General features: G+C 39.1%; 1 protein-coding gene across 7 annotated transcripts in view; it reads right to left on the bottom strand.

Annotated features, from left to right (window-relative positions):
- Positions 1-25,824, bottom strand: part of VEPH1 (ventricular zone expressed PH domain containing 1) — a 313,627-nt gene that overhangs the window by 259,812 nt on the left and 27,991 nt on the right. For all 7 annotated transcript variants that reach the window (XM_065943247.1, XM_065943248.1, XM_065943243.1 and 4 more), the window contains exon 3: positions 14,961-15,176. In XM_065943247.1, coding sequence (XP_065799319.1) covers positions 14,961-15,176 — 216 coding nt within the window. The remainder of the gene's footprint in view (positions 1-14,960; positions 15,177-25,824) is intronic.

Here is a 25,824-nt window from a genome sequence, read left to right as displayed (position 1 = left end):
TAGTAGTTTGAACATTCTTTGGCATTGCCCTTTTTTGGGATTGAAATGAAAACTGACCTTTTCCAGTTCTATGAAGACCTACAAGACCTTCTAGAACTAACACCCAAAAAAGATGTCCTTTTCATCATAGGGGGCTGGAATGCAAAAGCAGGAAGTTAAGAGCTACCTGGAGTAATAGGCAAATTTGGCTTTGGAGTACAAAATGAAGCAGGGCAAAGGCTAACAGAGTTTTGCCAAGAGAACTCACTGGTCATAGCAAATAGCCTCTTCCAACAACACAAGAGATAACTCTACACATGGACATGGCTAGATGGTTAACACCAAAATCAGAGTGATTATATTCTTTGCAGTCAAAGATGGAGAAGCACTATACAGGCAGCAAAAACAATACCTGGAGCTGACTGTGGCTCAGATCATGAACTACTTATTGCCAAATTCAGACCTAAATTGAAGAAGGTAGGGAAAACCACTAGATCATTCAGGTATAACCTAAACCAATTCCCTTAGATTATACAGTGGAAGTGACAAATAGATTCAAGGGATTAGATCTGATAGCGTGCCTGAAGAACTATGGACGGAGGTTCATGACACTGTACAGGAGGCAGTGATCGAGACCATCCCCAAGAAAAAGAAATGTAAAAATGCAAAATGGCTGTCTGAAGAGGCCTTTCAAATATTTGTAAGAAATGTTTATATTTCTTACAAGAGAAAAGAACAGAATCTAAAGGCAAAGGAGAAATACCCATCTGAATGCAGAGTTCCAAAGAATAGCCAAGGAGAGATAAGAAAGCCTTCCTCAGTGATCAATGCAAAGAAATTTAGGAAAACAATAGAATGGGAAAGACTAGAGATCTCTTCAAGAAAATCAGAGATACCAAGGGAACATTTCATGCAAAGATGGGCACAGTAAAGGAGAGAAATGGTATGGACCTAATAGAAGCAGAAGATATTAAGAAGAGGTGGCAAGAATACATAGAAGAACTATACAAAAAAGATCTTTATGACCCAGATAACCATGATGGTGTGATCATTCACCTAGAGCCAGACATCCTGGAATGTGAAGTCATGTGGACCTTAGGAAACATTACTGCAAACAATGCTAGAGGAGGTGATGGAATTCCAGTTGAGCTATTTCAAATCCTAAAAGATGATGCTGTGAAAGTGCTGCGCTCAATATGTCAGCAAATTTGGAACACTCAGCAGTGGCCAAAGGACTGGAAAAGGTCAGTTTTCAGTTCTCTAGAATTCCATTCTAATCCATCAGCTAAGTCAGTAGTTACAGCCTCCTTAGATGCATTTTTATTTTTTTCAATCATCTTCAGATATGCATTTATCCTAGAATATAATGTGCTTTGTTGGGTGTGTGTGGGGAGTATATTCTCTTTCATGATTTTTCCGGAGACAAATAAGCATTGGCCAACTCCATATAGAACCCTAGTCAGAAGAAGCTGTGGTTTGAAATAGGTACTTCCCAATAGAAGCAGGACTACAAATGGAGGTTGCTTTTATAATAAAAGTTGTTTTTTGTGAGCAGCAAGTATTGCTAAGCCCATTTTATAGATGGCAGGACAGAGGCTTAGAGAGATAAAATAACTTGTTAATCACTCATTGATATGACATAAAGAACACCTGACCCTAAGGCCTTCAAGTTCCAAACTCTTCTGTTCTTCTACTTCTCGGCATCTCCTAAGGAAGTCAGAATTTCCGACTGAGAGATGATCTGAGAGATCACCTTACAGATGTCTAAGGGCATGGAGTGGGTTGCCAAGAGAGTATCACCCAAGGCAAAGGAAACCAGAACTCAGAAAACATGCTTCACACATGTATGGATTCTGTATTAAGGAAGGTATAGAATTTGAATTCTAGAAGTTTAAAAGTTATCTTAAGGTAAATGAGGTAAGTTCATACAGTTAGGGACCAAGAAAAGAAACAATTTAAAATAATTCTATTAAAAGTAGAATAGGAATGGCCACTTGATATAGGTTTGAACGTAGGTTGAAAAAGAAAATTTAGGGGGATAAAAAGGTAGAAAGTTTGTGTGAGGGAACATACTTAGCTTGAAATGACAGTGAAATGCCCAGGGGAAAAATGGCAAAGGACATAGGGAGAAGAACTGGTGGGCCCTTGCTTGATTTAGACAGCATGATATTGGGATTGCTTATCTTGGGATATAAGGTGGGTGGAGGGAATCTGTGCTTGTATAGCTAAAGATGCTAAGTGGTTGACTTTAAAGTTGATCTCCTGTTTTATTTTACTAACACACACACACACACACACACACATGAGACTATGAGTCATTTGGATTTGCCCATGTTTCCCACAAGAACCTATTTTACAAGTAGGACAAAATCTTCTTTTCAATTTTTATTGCACAACAAAAAGTTCCCCTTGAAGTCTGATGAAAGCCAAATGCCAAGGCTAAGACCACAGCCTTGCCTTTGGTTCCTGGAGGGGGGTGCGGGGGGGGACCTGACTTTCTGGGATCACATCCCCAGGGGTAGCCTCGACAAATTGCTGCACTCTGCTCTGAAAAAACCAAGTTTGCCTTCAGAGCTTCCCACCTCCCATTATCACACCTTCTGCTGCTCAGGGCACAGACAATGGACACCCTGTGCCCGCACTGGCCCTGCAGGCTGGAATCGTCCACTCTGTGACTCGTTTGTCTCTCTGGACCAGTCTAGCTAACTTTTAGCCCTTTTCTCTGTCCCTTTCCAAAATAGCAGTGCTTGTCCTCAGGGCCCTGCTCTCAACAATCTCACAAACTCTCTGACACTGACTCATTGCTCAGCAGTGAGTTTCATGTTAGGGTTTTTTGTTTTGTTTTTTTTCTTTTTATAGTCCTTAGCCCATTCTGGAGTCTCTACTGAATTAACTGATGATTCCCATACACTGTTCTTGTAAAGGCAGCAAGTAAATTAAATCTAATTATTAATTTGTTTTGTTGTGACTTTTTTAACTTCAAAAAGTAGAATTCTTTGTGATTAGTTATATGTACACTATTTTTGAAATTATTTCTGTTATAGGTTATTACAAGATATTAGCTATACTACTATACAGTAAACCCTAAGCTATGCTGTAAACCTTCGTTGTTTGTTGCATATCTATTTTTTGAAATTAGAAATCTAGCATTCAGTTCACACTAAGTCAAACAAGTAGAATCAAAATGCAGTTTTTCCAGTTAGGCAAAAATTCGTAAAGTTTCTAAAATATATATATTATACATATTATTTACATATATGTATATGAGAGCTTTTCTACTATTTTTGATAAAGGCTTGCTAGAGAACTTATAAGAAAAAAAAGAGAGATGGAGAAATTGGAAAACATAAAGTAAATGAAATGGGAGCACTGAAGAGTTTCATGTTTTTATTTGCTCCCCACCACCCCCTTTCTAAGAAGGAGACATAATGCCTTCCCAGAATGAAACATCTCTTTATGTTAGGATGTGGGGTATTTTGGAATGCCAGGCTGCTCAGTTCTCCGATCTTGGTCTCACTTCACAAACCTGGACTACTGGACAATCTGATTTTTCTGCCTGGAATGTTTTCCCACTGAACTTCTCCTCCCTGATAAAATTACCAGTAGTTGCTCATAACTCTTGCAAATTTGATCTCCATCCAGAAAGCCTTCCAGAGTCCCTAGAGCTGTGTTAACACACAGTCATGTGAAGACCCTGAGCCCCTGGAAAGTGACTAGTGCAAGGTAAGATGCGCTAACACACACAGTGGATTTATGAGACTCAGTATACAAAAAACAAGTAAAATGGTTCATTGATTTTCACACTGATTACACGTCTAAATACATTTCGGATATACTGGATGAAGGAAAACATAGTATAGAATTCATTTCATTTGTTTCTTTTCACTTCTTTTTGATGTGGCTACTAGAAAATTTTAAATTCCTTATACGGCTCATGTTTGCAGCTTACATTTTATTTCTATTGGATAGTGCTGCCGGAGTCTAGACCATTGGTTTTGAAATCACAGGGGAAGTTGCAGAATGCAGCTGATCTGTGAGTTTCTGTCTGAAAATCTGTGAAAGGCAATTTGGAGTGAAATAATTTAGCTTTCTGATGTGTCAATAACATAGTCAAGAATAATCAACAAACTAGTGGTTACTAGCAGTCACCAGTAGAGGGGTGGAGGAGCAATATAGGGGAGTGGGACATAAAAACTATTGGGTATAAGATAGGCTCAGTGATGTACTGCACAACATGCAGAATATAGCCAATATTTTGTAGTAGTATAAATTGAGTGCAACTTCTAAAAATGTATAAAAAATAAAAAAGTAATAAATAATCAAGATAAAAGAATCATCAATGAAGAATGAGTGTATTAGGTCTTTGTTGTTGCATACAACAGCATTAATCTTCCACTAATTTTGCTGAAATACCCATTTCTTCCCTTTCCATCTCTAACCCTGGGGACAAAGGAAAACAGTGTGACAGTGTGTATGCATGCATGCTAAGCCACTTCAGTCATGTCTGACTCTGTGTGACCCTACAGACTCTAGCCCACCAGGCTCCTCTGTCCCTGGGATTCTCCAGGCAAGAATACTGGAGTGGGTTGCCAGGCCCTTCCCCAGGGGATCTTCCCAACCCAGCGATTGAACCCACATCTGTCTCCTGCATTGGCAGGTGGGTTCTTTATCATTAGAGCCACCTGAGACTCATTGGAAAAGACCCTGATGCTGGGAGGGACTGGGGGCAGGAGGAGAAGGGGACGACAGAGGATGAGATGGCTGGATGGCACCACCAACTCGATGGACATGGGTTTGAGTAAACTCCAGGATTTGGTGATGGACAGGGAGGCCTGGCATGCTATGATTCATGGGGTCGCAAAGAGTTGGACATGACTGAGTGACTGAACTGAACTGAGGATAGTGTGTATAGAGCCTTATTTTTTCAGTTGACTAGCCCCTGGACTGAGCAAACAAAATGTAATATGCTCAGAGCAGAATAAAGAAAAAACAATGAAAAGAAATGAGGACAGTCTCTGAGACCTCTGGGACAATATTTGAATTATAGGGTCCCAGAAAAAGAAGAGAAACAGAAAGAATCTGGGAAGATACTTGAAGGATTATAGTTGAAAACTTCCCTACCATCGGAAAGGAAATTGCTACCCACATCCAGGAAGCACAGAGAGTCCCATACATGATAAACCCAGCACACAGAAACATGTATTAATTAAACTAACAAAAAATTAAATACAAAGAAAAATATTAAAAATCAGCAAGGGAAAAGCAACAAATAACACACAAAGGAATCCCCATAAGGTTATCAACTGATTTTTCTTCAGAAATTTTGCAGGCCACAAGGAGGTAGCAGGATATATTTAAAGTGATGGAAGGGAAAAACCTAGCAAAGATTACTCTACCCAGCAAAGGTCTCATTCAGATTGAATACAGAAACCAAAAGCTTTACAGACAAGCAAAAGTGAAGAGAACTCAGCATTACCAAACCAGCTTTACAACAAATGCTAAAGAAACTTCTCTAGGCAGGAAACAAAAGAGAAAGACCTACAAGAAAAACCCAAAACAATTAAGAAAATGGTAACAAGAATATGCATATCGATAATCACCTTAATGTAAATGGATTAAATGCTCTAGCCAAAAGACACAAACTGAATAGATACAAAAATAAGACCTGCATACATGCTGTCTGGGGCTTCCCTGGTAGCTCAGCTGGTAAAGAATCTGCCTGCAATGCCGAAGTCTGTAGTTCAATTCTTGAGTTGGGAAGATCCCCTAGAGAAGGGATAGGCTACCCACTCCAGTGTTCTTGGGCTTCCCTGGTGACTCAAATATAAAGAATCTGCTTGCAATGCAGGAGACCTGGGTTCAACCCCTGGGTTGGGAAGATACCCTGGAAGAGGGCATGGCAACTGCTCCAGTATCCTTGCCTGGAGAATTCCATGGACAGAGGAGCCTGGTGGGTACAGTCGATGGGGTCACAAAGATTTGGACAGGACTGAACATAAGCACAGCACATCATATACACTGTCTACAAAAGACCCACTTCAGATCCAGAGACACATGCAGGGTGAAAGTGAGGTGGGCAGAAGAAGATATTCCAGGCAAATGGAAATCAAAAGAAAGCTGTAGTAGCAATACTCATATCAGACAAAATAAACTTTAAAATAAAGGCTATAACAAGAGACATGGAAGGACACTACATAATGATCAAGGGATCAATCTAAGAAGACATAACAAATGTATATACTTATGCACTCAACAAAGGATCCTCTTAATACATAAGGCAAATGCTAACAGCCATAAAAGTGGAAATTGACAGCAACAAAATAATAGTAGGGGATTTTAACACTCCACTTACACCAATGGATAGATCATTCAAACCAAAAATTAATGAGGAAACACAAGCCTTAAATGACACATTAGACCAGACAGAGTTAGTTGATATTTATAGGACATTCCATTTGAAAGCAGCAGAATACACTTTCCTCTAGTGCACATAGAACACTCTTCAGGATAGATCCTACGTTGGGTCACAAATCAGCCTTGGTAAATTTAAGAAAACTGAAATCATGTCAAACATCTTTTTTGACTGCTCTGAGATCAGAAATCAATTACAGGAAAAAAAACAACTTAAAAAACACAAACACATGTAGGCTAAATGATATGCTACTTAATAACCGATAGATCACTGAAGAAATCAAAGAGGAAATAAGATAACAAATACAAGATGACCCCAAAACTATGGGATGCAGCAAAAGAAGTTCTAAGAGGGAAGCTTATAGCAATACAATCCCACGTCAAGAAACAAAGAAAATCTCACATAAACTAACCTTACACCTAAACCAACTAGAAAAAGAAGAACATACAAAACCCAAAGTTAGTAGAAGGAAAGAAATCATAAAGATCAGAGCAGAAATAAATGAAATAAAAATGAAGAAAACAATAGCAAAGATCAATGAAATTAAATTCTGGTTCTTAGAGAAGATAAACAAAATTGATAAACCTTTGGCCACACTCACCAAAAAAAAAAAAAAAAAAAAATAGGAGAGGACTCAAGTCAAAATTAGAAATGAAAAAGAAGTCACAACTGACACTGCAGAAATACAAAGGATCATAAGAGACTACTACAAGGAACTATATGCCAATAAAATGGACAACCTGGAAGAAATGGACAAATTGTTAGAAAAGTACAGCCTTTGAGGACTGAACCAGGAAGAAACAGAAAATATGTAATGAAATTGAAACTGTGATTCAAAATCTTCCAACAAATAAAAGTTCAGGACCAGGTGGTTTCACAGGCAAATTCTAGCAAACATTTAGAAAAGAGCTAACACCTGTCCTTCTCAAACTCTTTAAAAACTGCAAGAGAAGGAATACTTCCAAGCACATTCCATGTGGTCACCATCACCCTGATGTCTTTGCCTCTCTGACAAGAGATTTCACAAAGAAAATAAAATAACAGGCCGGTATAAATGATGAACATAGATGTAAAAATCTCAACAAAATACTAGCAATCCAAGTCCAACAACATATTAAAGAATCATACACTATGATCAGGTGGAATTTATCCCAGGCATGTATGAATTCTTTAATATATGTGAATCAATCAATAGGATAGAACACATTAATAAATTGAAGAATAAAAACCATGTGATCATCTCAATAGATCCAGAGAAAGCTTTTGACAAAATTCAACACCTTTTTGTGATTAAAAAAAAAACTAACATAATAAAGGCCTTATATGACAAACCCACAGCTAACATTCTCAATGGTGAAAAACTGAAAGCATTTCCTTTAAGATCAGGGACACTTCAAGGCTGTCCACTCCTGCCACTATTATTCAACATAGTTTTGAAAGTTCTACCTAGGGCAATCAGAGAAGAAAAAGAAATAAAAGAATCCAAATCAGAAAAGAAGAAATAGAACTGTCACTGTTTGCAGATTACATGATATTACACATAAAAAACCCTAAAGACACCATCAGAAAACGACAAGATTTAATCAATGAATTTAGTAAAATTATAGGATACAAAATTAATACATAGAAATCACTTGCATTCCTATATACTTACAATAAAAGATAAGAAAGAAATTAAGGAAACAACCCCTTTTATCATTACAACAAAAAGAATAAAATACCCAGGAATAAACTTATCTAAGGAGGCAAAAGATCTGTACTCAGAAAACTGTAAGATACAGATAAAAGAAATCAAAGACAACACAAACAGATGGAGAGAGAAACCATGTTCTTGGACTGGAACAATCAATATTGTGGAAGTGTCTATAATATCTAAAGCAATCTATAGGCTCAATATAATCCCTATCAAATTCCCAATGGCATTTTTTCACAGAATTAAAACAAAAAATTTTACAATTTGTATGGAAACACAGAAGACCATGAATAGCCAAAGCAATCTTGAGAAAGACAAATGGAGCTAGAGGAACAAGGCTCTTTACTTTGGACAGTACTACAAAGCTACACTGATTAGGACAGTATGGTACCAGCACAAAAACAGAAATATAGACCAATGGAATAGGATAGAAAGTCCAGAGATAAAGACATACTCCTATGGTCATCTAATGTATGACAAAGGAGGCTAGAATATACAATGGAAAAAAGACAGTCTCTTCAATAAGTGGTGCTGGGAAAACTGTTCAGCTGTATGTAAAAGAATGAAATTAGAATACTCCATAATACAATACACAAAAATAAACTCAAAATGGATTAAAGACCTAAATGTAAGGCCAGACACTATAAACTCTTAGAATGAAAAGATAGGCAGAACATTCTTTAACATACGTCACAGCAAGATCTCTTTTGACCTACCTCCTACAGTAATGAAAATAAAAACAAAAGTAAACAAATGGCACCTAATTAAACTTAAAAGCTTTTGCATAGCAAAAGAAACCAGGAACAAGGCCAAAAAACAACTCTCAGAATGGGAGAAAATATTTTCAAATGAAGCAACTGACAAATATATGAAAAGCTCATTTAGCTAAAAAAAAAAAAAAATCCCAATTTAAAAATGGATAGAAGACCAAAATAGATATTTCTCCAAAGAAAACAAACACATGAAAAGATGTTCAACATCATTACTTATTAGAGAAATGCAACTCAAAACTATAATGAGGTATCACCTCACACAGGTCCGAATGGCTATCATCAAAAAATCTACAAACAGTAAATGCTGGAGAGGGTGTGGAGAAAAAGGAACCCTCTTGCACTGTTGGTGGGGATGCAAACCACTACAGTCACTATGGAAACGGTATGGAGGTACCTTAAGAAACTAAAACTAGAACTACTATATGATCCAGCAAGCCCACCACTGGGCAAGGAAAATCATGATTCAAAAGGACATATGCACCTCAGTGTTCATTGTTGCACCACTATTTATAATAGCCAGGACATAGAAACAAGCTCAATGCCCGTTACTAAAGAATGGATAAAGAAGATGTGGTACATAAATACAATGGACTTTTACTCAGCCATAAAAAGGAACAACATTATATCATTTGAAGACGTGGCTGGACCAAGAGACGGTCATACAGAGTGAAGTCAGAAAAACACATATTGTATATTAATGCATGTATGGGAAATCTAGAAAAACGGCATAAATTATCTTATTTGCAAAAGAGAAATAGAGACACAGACGTAGAGAACAAATGTATGGACACCAAGTCGGGGGGAGTGGTGGACGGGGTGAATTTGGAGGCTGGGGTTAACATATATGTATTACTATGTATAACACAAGAAACAAATGAGCACCTGCTGTACCGCTCAGGGAACTCTACTCGGTGCTTGGTGGTGACCTAACTTGGAAGGAAATCCAAAAAGGAGGGGATCTATGGCTGATCCACTTTGCTGCAGAGCCGAAACTGACCCGGCATTGTAAAGCACTACATCCCAATGATAAATAAATAAAAGTCACGTTTCTATAAGGAGCAAACCTTCTCTCTGTGGCCAGGAGGACCACAGATAATAGGATACCAAGATGTGGGAAATGATTAGCCCAACAGTCCTCACTGGGAAGGTGCACTGAGATGGTTTTAGGCTGCTAGCCTGACTCCTCCAGCAACATAAGCCTCGGTGAAAGTGGAAGGTGAAAGTCTCCTTACTACCCACAATGCCACACCAAATCAGAGAAGACTACTTGGGTTTTAAAACCATTATATACCAACAAAAACAGAAACATAGATCAATGGAACAAGATAGAAAGCCCAGAGTTAAACCACGCACCTATGGGCACCTTATCTTTGACAAAGGAGACAAGAATATGCAGTGGGGCAAAGATAATCTCTTCAAAAAGTAGTGTTGGGAAAACTGGATACGTGAACTTTTACACGTATCCAACGACATGTAAAAGAATGAAATTAGAACACTTCCTAACACCATACACAAAGATAAACTCAAAATGGATTAAAGACCTAAACACAAGACCAGAAACTATAAAAACTCTTACAAGAAAACATACAACCCTCTATGACATAAATCATAGCAAGCTCCTCTAGATCCACCTCCTAGAATAATGGAAATAAAAACAAAAATAAACAAGTGGAACCTAATTAAATTTAAGAGCTTTTTCACAGCAAAGGAAACTATAAATAAAGTGAAAAAAAAAAAAGCCCTCAGAATGAGAGAAAACAATGTGGAGAAAAGGGAGCCCTCTTGTACTGCAGGTGGGAATGTAAATTGATAAAACCACTGTGAAGACAGAATGGAGATTCCTTAAAAAACTAGGAATAAAACTACCATGTGTGTATTAATCACTCAGTCATGTCCAACTCTTTGTGACCCTTTGGACTGTAGCTCACCAGGCTTCTCTCACCAGGCCCATGGAAGTCTCCAGGCAAGAATACTGGAGTGGGAAGTCATTCTCTTTTTCAGGGGATCTTCTTGACCCAGGGATCAAACCCAGATCTGCATTGCAGGCAGATTCTTTACCATCTGAGCCACTAGGGAAGCCAAAAACTACCATACGACCCAGCAATACCACTTCTAGGTATATACCCTGAGGAAACCAAAACTTAAAAAGACACACGCACCCCAACGTTCACTGCAGAACTATTTACAGTAGTGAGAACATGGACACAAACTAGAGGTCCATTGATGGATGAATGGATATAGAAGCTGTGGTACATATTACTATGGAATACTACTCTGCCATAAAAAGGAACACATTTGAGTCAGTTCTAATGAGGTCGATGAGCTTAAAGCCTATTATACAGAGGAAAGTAAGTCAGAAAGAGAAAAACAAATATCATATATTAACGCACATAGAAGGAATCTAGAAAGATGGTACTGATGAACCTATTTGCAAGGCAGCAATGGAGACGCAGACATAAAGAACAGACTTATGGACACAGGAGGGGTTGCTGGGAGGAAGGAGAGGGTGAGATGAATGGAGAAAGTAGCATGGAAGCACAGACACTACCATATGTAAAATGATACCCAAATTTGCTATATGACTCAGGGAACTCAAACCAGGCTCTGTAACAACCTCTAGGGGTGTGAAAGGGTGGGAAGTGGGAGGGAGGTTCAAGAGGGACAGGACATATGTACATCTAATTCATGTTGATGTATGGCAGAAATGAAACCAACAGTGTAAAGCAATTATCTTTCAACCAAAAATGAACAAATTTTAAATAAACTATTACATGTCAAGGGCATGTCTTTGTTGAACCTAGTAAATAGTCAGTGCTTCAGTACAGTTCAGTTCAGTTGCTCAGTCATGTCTGACTCTTTGCGACCCCATGAACTGCAGCACGCCAGGCCTCCCTGTCCATCACCAACTCCCAGAGTCCACCCAAACCCATGTTCATTGAGTTGGTGATGCCATCCAGCCATCTCATCCTCTGTCGTCCCCTTCTCCTCCTGCCACAATCTTTCCCAACATCAGGGTCTTTTCAAATGAGTCAGCTCTTTGCATCAGGTGGCCAAAGTACTGGAGTTTCAGCTTCAGCATCAGTCCTTCCAATGAACACCCAGGACTGATTTCCTTTAGGATGGATTGGTTGTATCTCCTTACAGTCCAAGGGACTCTCAAGAGTCTTCTCCAACACCTCAGTTCAAAAGCATCAATTATTTGGCGCTCAGCTTTCTTTATAGTCCAATTCTCACATCCATACATGACCACTGGAAAAACCATAGCCTTGACTAGATGGACCTTTGTTGACAAAGTAATGTCTCTGATTTGTAATATGCTGTCTAGGTTGGTCATAACTTTCCTTCCAAGGAGTAAGCGTCTTTTAATTTCATGGCTGCAATCACCATCTGCAGTGATTTTGGAGCCCAGAAAAATAAAGTCAGCTACTATTTCCACTGTTTCCCCATCTATTTGCCATGAAGTGATGGGACTGGATGCCATGATCTTAGTTTTCTGAATGTTGAGCTTTAAGCCAACTTTTTCACTTTCATCAAGAGGCTCTTTAGTTCTTCTTCACTTTCTGCCATAAAGGTGGTGTCATCTGCATATCTGACATTATTGATATTTCTCCTGGCAATCTTGATTCGAGCTTGTGCTTTGTCCAGCCCAGCGTTTCTCATGATGTACTCTGCATATAAGTTAAATAAGCAGGGTGACAATATACAGCCTTGACGTACTCCTTTGCCTATTTGGAACCAGTCTGTTGTTCCATGTCCAGTTCTAAATGTTGCTTCCTGACCTGCATACAGGTTTCTCGAGAGGCAGGTCAGGTGGTCTGGTATTCCCATCTCTTTCAGAATTTTCCACAGTTTATTGTGATCCACACCGTCAAAGGCTTTGGCATAGTCAATAAAGCAGAAATAGATGTTTTCATGGAACTCTCTTGTTTTTTCAATGATCCAGTGGATGTTGGCAATTTGGTCTCTGGTTCCTCTGCCTTTTCTGAATACAGCTTGAACATCTGGATGTTCACGGTTCACGTATTGTTGAAGCCTGGATTGGAGAATTTTGAGCGTTACTTTACTAGCGTGTGAGACGAGTGTAACTGTGCGGTAATTTGAGCATTCTTTGGCATTGCCTTTCTTTGGGATTGGAATGAAAACTCACCTTTTCCAGTCCTGTGGCCACTGCTGAGTTTTTAAAATTTGCTGGCATATTGAGTGCAGCACTTTCACAGCATCATCTTTTAGGATTTGAAATAGCTCAACTGGAATTCCATCACCTTCACTAACTTTGTTCGTAGTGAGGCTTCCTAAGGCCCACTTGACTTTGCATTCCAGGATGTCTGGCTCTATGTGAGTGATCACACCATCATGATTATCTGGGTCATGAAGATCTTTTTTGTATAGTTCTTCTGTGTATTCTTGCCACCTCTTCTTAATAGGTCCCTATAAGGTGGACCTTCTAAATAGGTCCCTGCTTCTGTTAGGTCCCTACCATTTCTGTCCTTTATTGAGCCCATCTTTGCATGAAATGTTCCCTTGGTATCTCTAATATTCTTGAAGAGATCTCTAGTCTTTCCCATTCAATTGTTTTCCTCTATTTCTTTGCACTGATCGCTGAGGAAGGCTTTCTATCTCTCTTTGCTATTCTTTGGAACTTTGCATTCAAATGGGAATATTTTTCTTTTTCTCCTTTGCTTTTCGCTTCCCTTCTTTTCACAGCTATTTGTCAGGTCTCCTCAGACAGACATTTTTCTTTTTTGCATTTTTTTTCTTGGGGATGGTCTTGATTCCTGTCTCCTGTTCAATGTCACAAACCTCCCTCCATAGTTCATCAAGCACTCTGTCTATCAGATCTAGTCCCTTAAATCTATTTCTCACTTCCACTGTATAGTCATAAGGGATTTGATTTAGGTCATACCTGACGTGGTGTAGCTCATCTCGGCCGCCGCCCAGTCAGTGCTTACTAATTGTTTATTATTAATATAGTCTTTTAGTAAAACAGAATCAGTGGAACCACTACTCCAGCATGCTAGTTAATTCTGTGTAAAGAGAAGGGTTAATCTCTACCTTAAAACATTGTGTTCAATTGCTCAGTTGTGTCCGACTCTTTGCGACCTCATGGACTGTAGCTCTCCAGGCTCCTCTGTCCATGAGGATTCTCCAGGCAAGAATGCTGGAGTGGTTGCCATGCCCTCCTCCAGGGATCTTCCCAGCCCAGGCGTCAAATGCAGGACTCTGGCAGTGCAGGCAGATTCTTTACCATCTGAGCCACCAGGGAAGCCCAAGAATACTAGAGTGGGCAGCCTGTCCCTTCTCCAGGGGATCTTTCTGACCCAGGAATTGCACCAGGGTCTTTTGCACTGCAGGTGGATACTTTACCACCTGAGCTACCAGAGAAGCCCACTTAAAACATTAATGATGGAAAGTAAACTGAAATGTGACCAGAAGAAAAAAAAAAGAAACACCTATCAATATTACTGGTTGGTAAAGTTTGTCATCTGCATTTTATAAGGAGGAAACCGTGGCTTAGAAATTATGTGACTTGGTAAACATTTCAATTTTATATAATTAGTTTGTGATTGAGCCAAAATTCTAAAGTCATGTTTACGCCAGTGGGAAGAATTTGAATACAGTCAGAAGAGGCAGATATCATATATATATGATTCACAATGTATATAGAAATGCACTTTACAATGACTTAGCCACTTCTCTCCACATATTCCAAGCTCCTTACCCCTCAATTCAGAGTCTACCCCCTCTTTGGGTCTCCTTGGATGGAAAAGAACTCTCCTTTTCTTAATTTTCCAATATTCCTCATTCAGATCTGGACACACAGGGCTTTACTGTTAGCTTTTTATATGTACATGTCTTGTCTCTCCAAATAGACTAGAGTTGGCTTACTTTGAATTCCCCACAGTGTGTCTTGCTGAATGGGGGTTCAGTAGAACCATCTTAGTTTATTAACTACCAGACTGCTCGGCTTAGCTATTGATGGGTTATGGTGTCTTTTTACAATATCTGAACACTACAGAAACACTGGCTCTTGGTTCAGAGACACCACGTGTTCAACTAAGCTGCCAAGCCAGTATCAAATAGCATGATGCTGAACATGGACATACCTGTAAAATGCAACTCATGATATCAGATGCAATTTTTGCATGGGGAGTGTCTTCATCTTTTCCAGAGGGCCTCAGGTTGTGTTCCAAGCAGGAGTCCCAGAGCCCCACAAGGGCCTTTGCGTGCTTTTCAATCGACTCTGTCTCCCTGATGGCTGTTGTAATTCGAGTGATACAGATTTCAACCACCGCCTGGTCATTGTTATTGGTTTGGTAATCCTGTTTGAAAGAACAACTTCATGTGAAATAATACTCTGGAAAATTACCCTTCAAAGAACCTACAAAATATGAGCTCAATCATACAGCAAATGGGTTTGCCACACTGTGGCTAATAAGGGATAAGGTTGTAAAACCCAATAAAAGACCTTCTTCGTTGGAGATGAGAACCTTGTGGACAAGGTAGATTTGCAAACGTGCTAAAATGGAGCAGGTTTGTACTATCACAGATACACAGACAGGGAGCTTAATTATTCACTTGCAAGCAGGCTCAAATTTCATGCTATTTTAAAGAGGTGAGGGTTTACTTTTGGCTCTGATATTTCAGCAACTTTTGTGAAATGTTTCAATTACCCTACAATTTCTCCTCACGAGCTTTCTCTTTCTGTACACAACAGAAATCTTTTCAGCTCTCCCTTTTCAATTAAAATACCCACCAAATCCTTTTAAGTATTCCCCAACCAAATTTCCCTCTGTTCCCCTGTTTGAATTCTTCCTCAAATACCTAATCGTCTTTATTGAGCAATAATATGATCTTGTAAAACACCGAAATGTGAAAACTAGGCCCATCACTTTAATTTGGAAAACTGGCCTGACTGTGAACTCTGTGTGGTGGATTAACTCTTACACTGCCATGTACCATCAGAGCCAGAAGCTGATGTGCCCTTCTGTCCAGCTGCAAGTTCCAGCTTCATCTTTTTTCTATTATAACTAATGCTGCGGTAAACATCTTAGGCATGAAACCGTCTCCATGATGTAGATTAGGTATAGTCTAGATTCTTCAGAAGTGGAAATTTCCAAGACAAAACTCAGGAACATTTTAAGGCTTGTGATACACAGTGCCAAACTATTTTCCAGAAAGGTCTTACTAATTTATACTTCCATCAGCTGGGTGAAAGCAAGCTTGCCCATTGTACCTTTGTAAGAACAGAGTATTTTTAATTTTTGGTAATTTTATACCTGAAAAACAGTATCTCATTGCTGTTTTCCATGGAATTTCTTGACCAGAAGTAAGGTCAAATATTTTCAGCATGTTTATTTGCCATTTGTATTTCCTCCTTTGGAAATTTCCCACTGTACTCCATGTCTATTTTTCCTTAGATGACTCCATTTTTTATTTTTGGCTCTTCTTTGGTGAAATAATATTTTTTCTATCAAGGATATTAAGTCAGCTTTTGACATACTGGTTGTGAATATGTTTCCATGTTACATTATTTTTAGGTCATTTTGCTGCTATTTATTGACATGCTAAGGTTTTAGATAGCCAAATATGTCAATCTTTGGGACTTTTGTTTTCTTTTTTAACTGGAAATTTAAGTTGGTTAAATTATGTTTTTAAAAGATAATACATGAACATGATACAAAAATAAGAAAGATACAAAGAAAAGATTTTCAGTGAAAACTCTGTCTCCATCTCAGTTCCCTTTCCTGGGGAAACCATGTTCACCAATTTCTCATATTTGACAAGAAAAGTTCAAGTTCATGTAAATATCCATCCACGCTCACTCCTTTCTTTCTTTGTGATTCCTTTAATAGTTTTTTAAATATCACATTTTCTTTATTCATAGATCTAATAAAAATTTATCTGTATTTTTTCTACATTTAAAGAAATTTAACAGAACACTTAATGTTTAGTATTTCAGAAATTAATCTTTTACCATCCACTTAGTTCTTGAGTCTATCTGGCATTAATGAAAAAATAAGCCATACATTTTCTACAAAGTAGCTAATCTAATTCTTCCATCATTATTTACTGAGTAATTCATTTCCTAGTAACTGTCTTATGTACATATCAGGTTCTATTTCAGGGCTGTCTTTTCTGTTTGTTCAATTTTTCAATTCTACAGTACTAATTTTGTTACATTTAAGTTCCACACATTTTTAAAAAGGTGCTTCCTAAAAAAAAAAAAAAAAAAGTGCTTCCTAGTGTATTTTATGTCTCTATTGTTGCTGTAAACAAAATCTTTGTGTTTTCCTCATTAGAACTTTTAGTGAATTATTGCCCATTATGTCAGCCTACATCATTTTTGCGTTTATTTTTTGTTGCTTTTGCCCCTCACTAAGCATTTATTGTTCACAGGCTTGCCCCCATTAAAGCCACAGCAGTGTTACCTACGCACAAACCTTGTACAGCCCCCACTGAGGGGCTCCGGCCCGGGTCCCTGGGGGGCCGAGGCCTGGCCATGGCGCTGGACGGCTCAGGACCCGTCAGTCTGGCCCGCTTCTCTATTCCTGCCCGCAGCTCCCCGCCCCGCCTCGGACTGCTCCAGCGGGGAAGGGAAGGGCAAGGGCTGGCGGGAGGAATACAGGTCAGGCTCTGTCTCGCTCCACCAGCAGTCCTGGCTCTTCCATGGCTGCCCTGCTGCTGGGCTGCACCGCAGGCTCCTGCCTGAGCTGGGAAACTGAGGCAGGCCACCAAGTCCTCCTCTGTCCTGACAGAAGGCGCTGTGAGTCCACCCCAAGGCAGAAGGCACCATTGTGCCTCCCTTCTCGGAATAAGAATCCTGCTGCTCCAGCTGCCAGGAAGGCATTTGGGGGGCAATGCTCATCTCCTGCCTCTGGCAGTGGCCCGTGTAAGTGCAGCACCTGCCAGCCGTCAGGCCTCGCGGGAGAGCCCGGCTGTCACGTACACGGGGACACCGAGGACAGTGAGTTCACGCGCAGTCCCCAGCAAGCTGGGAAACCGTGCAAGATGCGCCTGGGCCCGCGGGCTCCAGAGCCACGGAGACCCCGCTCTGCCTTCACCTCCCGCTTGTTTGGCACAACCTAGAGAAAGAGAAATACTGCGTGAATCCCCGCCGTCAGCCTGTATATCCACTGATTCCCATCAGCGCAAGCAGTTCTCCTCCAAGAGACTGGGCAGAAGTAGATGTACTCGGATTCGGGTCCACGGGTGCTGGACGCTGGAGTCCAGTCCCGGGGACTTGAGCTGCAAGCCTTGCCTTGGGCTGTCCTTCCGGGCAAACCTGAGGAAGAAGGCGCCGTGGCTCTGCGTCTGGCGTCTGTCCCGCGTGTCTGGCGTCTGTCCCGCCTGCAGCCCGAGGGCCCCAGGGACCGGGCGCGGCTTCGCCGTGGCTCCCCGTGGAAGTCTCACGGGGGTGTGTCCCGTATTTACTTGGTAGGGAGTTAGCTGTTCAGCTCGTCTTAATTACAATATTTTTTCAGATCATTCTTTTGCGTTTTCTAAAAACGATTTCTGTATTGTATCTGTACCTTTTATATATCTCATGGCTTATTGTGTCAGAATTTCCTAAGCTATTACACATAGAAACAACAAAAGCAAGAATGCTGGTTTAGTTTCTGGTTTTAGTTCCTGATTTTTAATATAAAGTCTATGGCCAAAAGCAACAAAATACTGTAAATGTTCTCAATCATAGAGGATGCACCACTTTCTTTTTCTTTGAAAGTTTAAATATTTGTCTAAATTTTTTAAATGTCCTCTCAGCATCTAAAGAGGTAACCAAGCATTTTTTTTTTTCCTTAGATGGCTTATGGATGTGAAGTTTTATGTTATCGTATAGAATGAAATTTCCGGATGTTCATCCATCACCACATTCCTAAAAAGAACAGCACTTGGTTTGGTGGGCTGTTTACTGTATTTTCTTTTACCTTTCTCCTTTGTTGGTGACTGTGTTCTTTTATTTTATTTTTTTTAATTTTTAAATTTTTATTTTTATTTTATTAGTTGGAGGCTAATTACTTTACAATATTGTAGTGGTTTTTGTCATACATTGACATGAATCAGCCATGGAGTTACATGTATTCCCCATCCCGATCCCCCCTCCCACCTCCCTCTCCACCCGATTCCTCTGGGTCTTCCCAGTGCACCAGGCCCGAGCACTTGTCTCATGCATCCAGCCTGGGCTGGTGATTTGTTTCACCCTGTGTTCTTTTATTTTAATGCAGCAAAATTATTAGTATTGCTTGTGCCAGAACCTATACAGCAAATAGTTACTTACAGAGTCAAATCATAGGAAAAAGTGGAATATTAGAGGGCAAAGTAATGATGCTGACTTCTCAAAAAACCTCTACCACAACAGAAAAACCAAAACCATCCTTAGGGGTGAAAAATAACAGAGAATGCCTCTGGGCTAAAATCACTATCTTTGGCCATAACTATTCTTGTAAAAAGCAGTTATTTTAATGGCATCATCTTGAAACATGAAGCAACATCATATTGGTTATTTTATATAATAAAGGTAATATATACATAAAATCAGATGAAACAGGACCAATACCATAGACAGAAGGAAGCCTATGTTCCAACTGTAAATGCTAAGATGGTTAATATGATTGATTCATAACATTTTCTGTAACTCCAAGAAGAGGAGGAAATGGTGAACCATGTTGCTTTCAGAACATATAGTAGTATCTGGTACATAGGTGACACTCAGTAAAGATTAACTAATCTAATCTATTTATCTAATTCCTAAAAAATTGAAGTTTAGTTGATCTATTGTGTTAGTTTCAGGTGTACACTATAGTGGTCCAGTATTTTTGCAGATTACATTATAGGCTATTATAAGATAATAGGTATAATATAATATATTATATTAGCATATAATATAATGCTCTATTCTAAATTCTTGTTGCTTATCTAGTTTATACATAGTAATTTATGTCTATTAATCCCACACCCTTGATTTGTCCCTCCCCTCTTCCCTCTCCACTTTGGTAACCAAAAGTTTATTTTCTGTGTCTGTGAGTCTGTTTCTGTCTTGTGTGTGTGTTCAGTCACTCAGTTATGACTGACTCTTTGCAACCCCTTGGACTGTACCCTCCAGGCTCCTCTGTCCATGGGATTTTTCAGGTAAGAATACTGGAGTGGGTTGCCATTTTCTCCTCCAGGGGATCTTCTAGACCTAGGGATCAAACGTGTGTCTCCTGCGTCTCCTTCACTGCAGGTGAATTCTTTATTGCTGAGCTATCAGGGAAGCCCTCTGTCTTATATATATGTTCATTTGTATTATTTTTTTATATTCCACATATAAGTGATATTATATAGTATTTGTAGGGCTTCCCTGGTGGCTCAGATGGTAAGGAATCTGCCTGCAATGTGGGAGGCCTGGGTAAAGAATCCATCTGCCAATGCAGGATATATAAGAGACACGGGTTGAATCCCTAAGATCCCCTGGAGAAGGGCATGGCAACCCACTCCAGTATTTTTGCCTGGAGAATCGCCATGGACAGAGAAGCCTGGCGGGCTACAGTCCATGGGGTCACAAAAGAGGTGGACACAACTGGGCAATTAAACACACATAGTATTTGTATTTCTCTGTGTGACTTGTTTCACTAACCATAATATTCTCATTGGTTTTAATTGAATAGGAAAGAAGATTTTGTTGGCACTAATTTTCAAAATTTAATTGTTTGAAAAAAATTTATGGATCTTAATTTAAAATTTAATTTAAAAAAATAGGAAATAAGAAAAAAGTCTCCCATTTCCCCTGCTCATTATTCTTCAACAAAGTGCTGAGTTATTACTTTCTGGTATATCCTTCCAAAGATTTTATATTTGAGTAAATGTAGGTACGTATGTATAGAAATATATGATACACATACATTCATACACACATACACTCCCCCACTCCTTATTTTACACACAAATGGTGGCATAATGGACATACACATCTGCCTCTTGCTCTTTCACCTCATACTGAATCTTGGAAATCTTTTCAAACTAACATATAGTTTCCCCATTCAGTTTTATGGTAGGATAGTATTCTAATGTAAGATTGTACCACTTATTTTTATTGTTCAGTTGCTAAGTCATGTCTGACTCTTTGCGACCCTATGGCCTGTAGCCTGCCAGACTCTTCTGGCCATGGAACTTCCCAGGCAAGAATACTGCAGTAGGTTGCCATTTCCTTCTCTAAGGGATCTTCCCATCCCAGGGATCGAACCCACATCTGTGTCTCCTGCATTGGCAGGCAGATTCCCTATCACTGAGCCATCAGGGAAACCCGAGGTTGTACCAGAGTGTATTTAATTTGTCTCCTATTGGTGACCATTTAGGCAGTTTCCAGTCTTTGGAATTACGAAAAATGCTGCATTGACTAACCTCATATGCAAGTTACTTCACACTTACAGGAGCAATTGTATAGGATGAATTCCTATAAGTGGAAGTAGATTTGTGTCTTTTTATTACACTCCTGTTGTATTTTTCCCCTGGTTGTTATATCATTACCATTACTGTTACTTCTGCTGCTGTTGCTGCTGCTACTAGTACACAGAGATATAGAATCAGTTTGTATAGTTCTGAAGGGACATTTCTGATGGTGTTTTTATTAAAATATTTTGACCAAGGGATAACACATATTTATGATACTGGGTCTCCTATGTAACAACATAGCATGCCTCTCACCTGAAACTATCACAGCGTTGCTAACTGACTATACCCCAATGCAAAATAAAAAGCTAAAGAAAAAAGAACAAAGCATGCCTCTCTACTTTTCAAGTACATTTTTGTGTTCCTCAATAAGATTTTAAAGATTTCCTAATCTAGGGCATGCACATTTCTTAATGCAGACTGTTTATATATGTAGATACTTCATCTATTTGTTGGCACTCTAAATTGGTTCCTTTTGACCAGTATTTCCACTGATTATTATTATATAAAATCTACCAATTTCTGAACACTAATTTGATACCCTACCAATACACTGAATTCTTTTAATTGTTAAGAGTGTTTTAGTTGATTCTCTTGGATTTCCAGGTATGTTATTGTGTTATTTGCAGAAGATGGTAATCTTACTTCCTCCTTTTTAAATTTTGTTGCTAATTTTACCTTCTTATTAATTGCTTTGTCTATAATCTCTAGAAAAATGTAAAATAATTACATTATACTAGAATGTCTTGTATAGTTCCTGACTTTAATGAAAATACTCCTAGAATTTCTCTAGTAAGCATTATACTGGATTATTTTTTTGCGGGGGGTAAGATAGGTACTGGAGAAGGCAATGGCAACCCACTCCAGTACTCTTGCCTGGAAAATCCCATGGATGGAGGGGCCTGGTAGATTGCAGTCCATGGGGTCACTAAGAGTCAGACAGGACTGAGCTAAGAGTCAGACATGACTGAGCAACTTCACTTTCACTTTTCACTTTCATGCATTGGAGAGGGAAATGGCAACCCACTCCAGTGTTCTTGCCTGGAGAATCCCAGGGATGGGGGAGCCTGGTGGGCTGCCGTCTATGGGGTCGCACAGAGTAGGACATGACTGAAACGACTTAGCAGCAGCAGCAGCAAGACAGGTACATTTTATAATGTTAAGAAATTACCAATCTATTCCTATTTTATTGAATTTATCTTTTAATCAGAATGGATGGTGAATATCATTAAGTGCCTCTTTAGAATTTATAGATATATCAAATTATTTTTGCCCTTAGATCTGTTAATATGACAGATTATAGAAACAAATGTCTAAATGTCAGTTATCTTCACATTCCTGGAATATGTCCCATTGGATCCTGGGAAATTAATTTTTTAATGTGCTACTGGGTTTGATTTATTAATGTTTTATTTAAAATTTCACATCAATATTTGAGGGATTGGTCTTTATCTTTGTGAAGTTTCATAACAACTTTATGACAATTTCATAAAAAGATTTTGGAAGATCTTATTTATAACCTTACTTAATTTGTTTTTACTTTCATGTATTATGGCCCAAGAGAAATGAATTAAAATTTCCTACAACTAATGTATCTTGTCTTTTTTTTGCTGGTGTCTCCTAAAGTTTTTGTTTTGTAAGTATTGTTGCTACATAATTAGATATGTAGATATTCTTAATCTTTATAACTTGTGAATCAAATCCTTTGTAGTAAAATTACCTTTCTTATCTCATTTAATGTTTTCGGAATACATGTTTCCTTGGCTGATATATATATCATGCTTTCTGTTTCTTTTGGTTTGCATTTGCTTAGCATCATTTGCTTATTTTATTCTTATTTTTAAAATTTTTTTACAGACTTTTACATTGATTTACATCAACTGAACAGCTGTTAACTTTGTGTAAAACAATTTAGTATTCATTATTCAGCGCTTCTTAATAGCTGAATATATGCCTGGCATATAGGTTATACAAAAATAAGAAGGTAGTACTTGATCATCATATGATTCCAAATCATTCTATCATAAACAACAATTTAAACATGGTAGGGATACATGTAGAGTTCAGATATACTCATTTGAGAAGAGAGGGCCTTGCTTTAGCAAATATGTGGACAAACTGCTTCTCAGAGTTTTCAGCAAAGAGGATTAATTTTGACTAGGTGTTGATTTTCTATCTGAAAGTGCCATCTCATGTACTTTATTTGATAATTTGTCATGGTACCAAAAGATAATAATAACCTCACATTAGATTTGAATATGTGGTATGGTTTTGCTGTAAACATTAAGAGGATGTGCTTTAATTTCAATTACTAACATATATTGTACTTAACCAAGTAAATTATTGTTTATCAACTTTTTAGTTTCATATTTTCTAAATCATTTTATTAAATATATGTTTCTCATTTTCTAGATTTTGCCATGTGATCCCATCTAAAAATCTTTTTCTTATAACAGGCAAGTTTGACCATTTAGATGAAATGATAGGCTAGATATATTTGGTTTTAATATGTCATATATTATTTTATACTATGATTTTGTTTTTGCTTAACTTCTGAAGTTCAGTTATTTTGCCAGAAAGTGGCACAACTTGGATTAGCTAAAAACAAGGCCAGAAGGCACAAATAAGCTGTGTGAACAGGTGGCCCAGACCCCTATGTCATCTACCACTACAGAAATGACCTTACCCCCAGAATATACCAACAGTCCTATGGGAGGTTCCCTTATGATCTGCCAGAAGAGTAGGAAAGTATCTGAACTTGGATTACTGATGGGTTGGCTCAGTATGTGGATACAAGTCGAAATTTGACTGCTGTTAAGAGTATAGACCTACTTAGAGGTGGCCCTTGAAAGAAAACAGTAAGAGAAAATTCTCCCCATGGACACAGTTTCAGGCTGTGTACTTGGTCATTAACTTTATATGGGAAAAGGAATGTACAGGTAAGAGCTAAGAATCATACGTGGTGGGAGATGTCTTGACTGAATGGCCAAGGACGTGGAAGAAGGAAGATTGGGAGACCAGAGATAAGGAACACTGAGTTAGAAACATGTAGTTTGATACATGGGATTTGGCACAAAGTATAGATGTCTTTTTTATCCCATGTTAATGGCTTCCCTGGTGGTTCAGAGGTTAAGTGTCTGCCTGCAGTGCAGGAGACCTGGGTTCGATCCCTGAGTCGGAAAGATACCCTGGAGAAGGAAATGGCAACCCACTCCAGTATTCTTGCCTGGAGAATCCCATGGAGGGAGGAGCCTGGTAGACTACAGTCCATGGGGTCGCAAAGAGTCAGACACGACTGAGCGACTTCACACACACACAATGCCCATGAGAGCATTAACCACCAAAGAGGCACTAAAAACAAGTATACAGAATGGCTTAACCAGACGACATCAGTTTTATCGTAGCCACTACAGTGTGCTCCAATGGCTGCGTGAATGGAGTAGGCTTGCTCTGAGGATATAAGCTAGCGCCACCCAACAGCATAAGATCCTGTTCCCCAAGGCTGGTCTTGTTATTACTGTCATTGCCTAAGTGTGCAATCTGCTAGCAACATAGGTCAATGCTGAGCCCCCAAAATGGCACTATCCCTTGAGGAAGCCAGTCAGTGATTTGATGCCAATTTTTTTTTTTAACTCAGATCTTTCCACTCTGAAAAAGACATCAATTTGGGGAAGGATGTGGTGGGAGGGAAGAGGGGGGTTCAAGGGGGATCAGACATACATATACCTATGACTGATTCATGTTGATATATGGCAGAAGCCAACACAATATGGCAATTATCCTCCAACTAAAAATAAATTTTAAAAGACATCAATTTGTATCATGTAGAATTTACATGCAATCAGGGTTTGAGTTCGTCTTTCCTGCCCACAGATCTTAAGCCTCAATCACTGTTTAGGGGATCACAGAGTATATATATATATATACACACATACTAAATAATATATATACATACTAAATAATATATATACATACATGTATATACATACTAAAATGATGACTGTGGCATGGAGATGAATTCACTATAGGTAGAAGACATAGGGCTTCCCAGCTGGGACTAGTGGTAAAGAACCCATTTGCCAGTGTAAGATACATAAGAGGTGTGGATTCAATCCCTGGGTTGAGAAGATCCCCTGGAGGAGAACATGGCAACCCACTCAAGTATTCTTGCCTGGAGAATCCCATGGACAGAGGAGCCTCACCAGCTCCGGCCCCTGGGGTCGCAGAGTCGGACAGGACTGGAGTGACATGGCATGCACACACACATGCAGAATACACAAGCCTGGGAACCCAGTCACTCCAGGCTTCCATGATAAGAGACCAGCAGAAAACAAAAGGAGTCACCATGCTGGCCAAGGGGGAAGCTGGGTGGCTGCTGCACCGTGGGGCATCTCAAGGCACTGCCTTGACCGATTCTGATGTGATGGACAATGGACCAGTCACAGCCTGAGAAGGGCATGGACACCAGGGTCCCAGATCCCTCAGGAAGAAGCATCTGGGCCACCCAACTAAGAAGCAGCTTAAATCAGCAGAGGTGCTAGC

This window comes from Muntiacus reevesi, chromosome 8 (genome assembly GCF_963930625.1).
Source record: "Muntiacus reevesi chromosome 8, mMunRee1.1, whole genome shotgun sequence".
NCBI classification, from domain to species: domain Eukaryota; kingdom Metazoa; phylum Chordata; class Mammalia; order Artiodactyla; family Cervidae; genus Muntiacus; species Muntiacus reevesi.
This window is presented reverse-complemented; position numbering and strand designations above follow the sequence as displayed.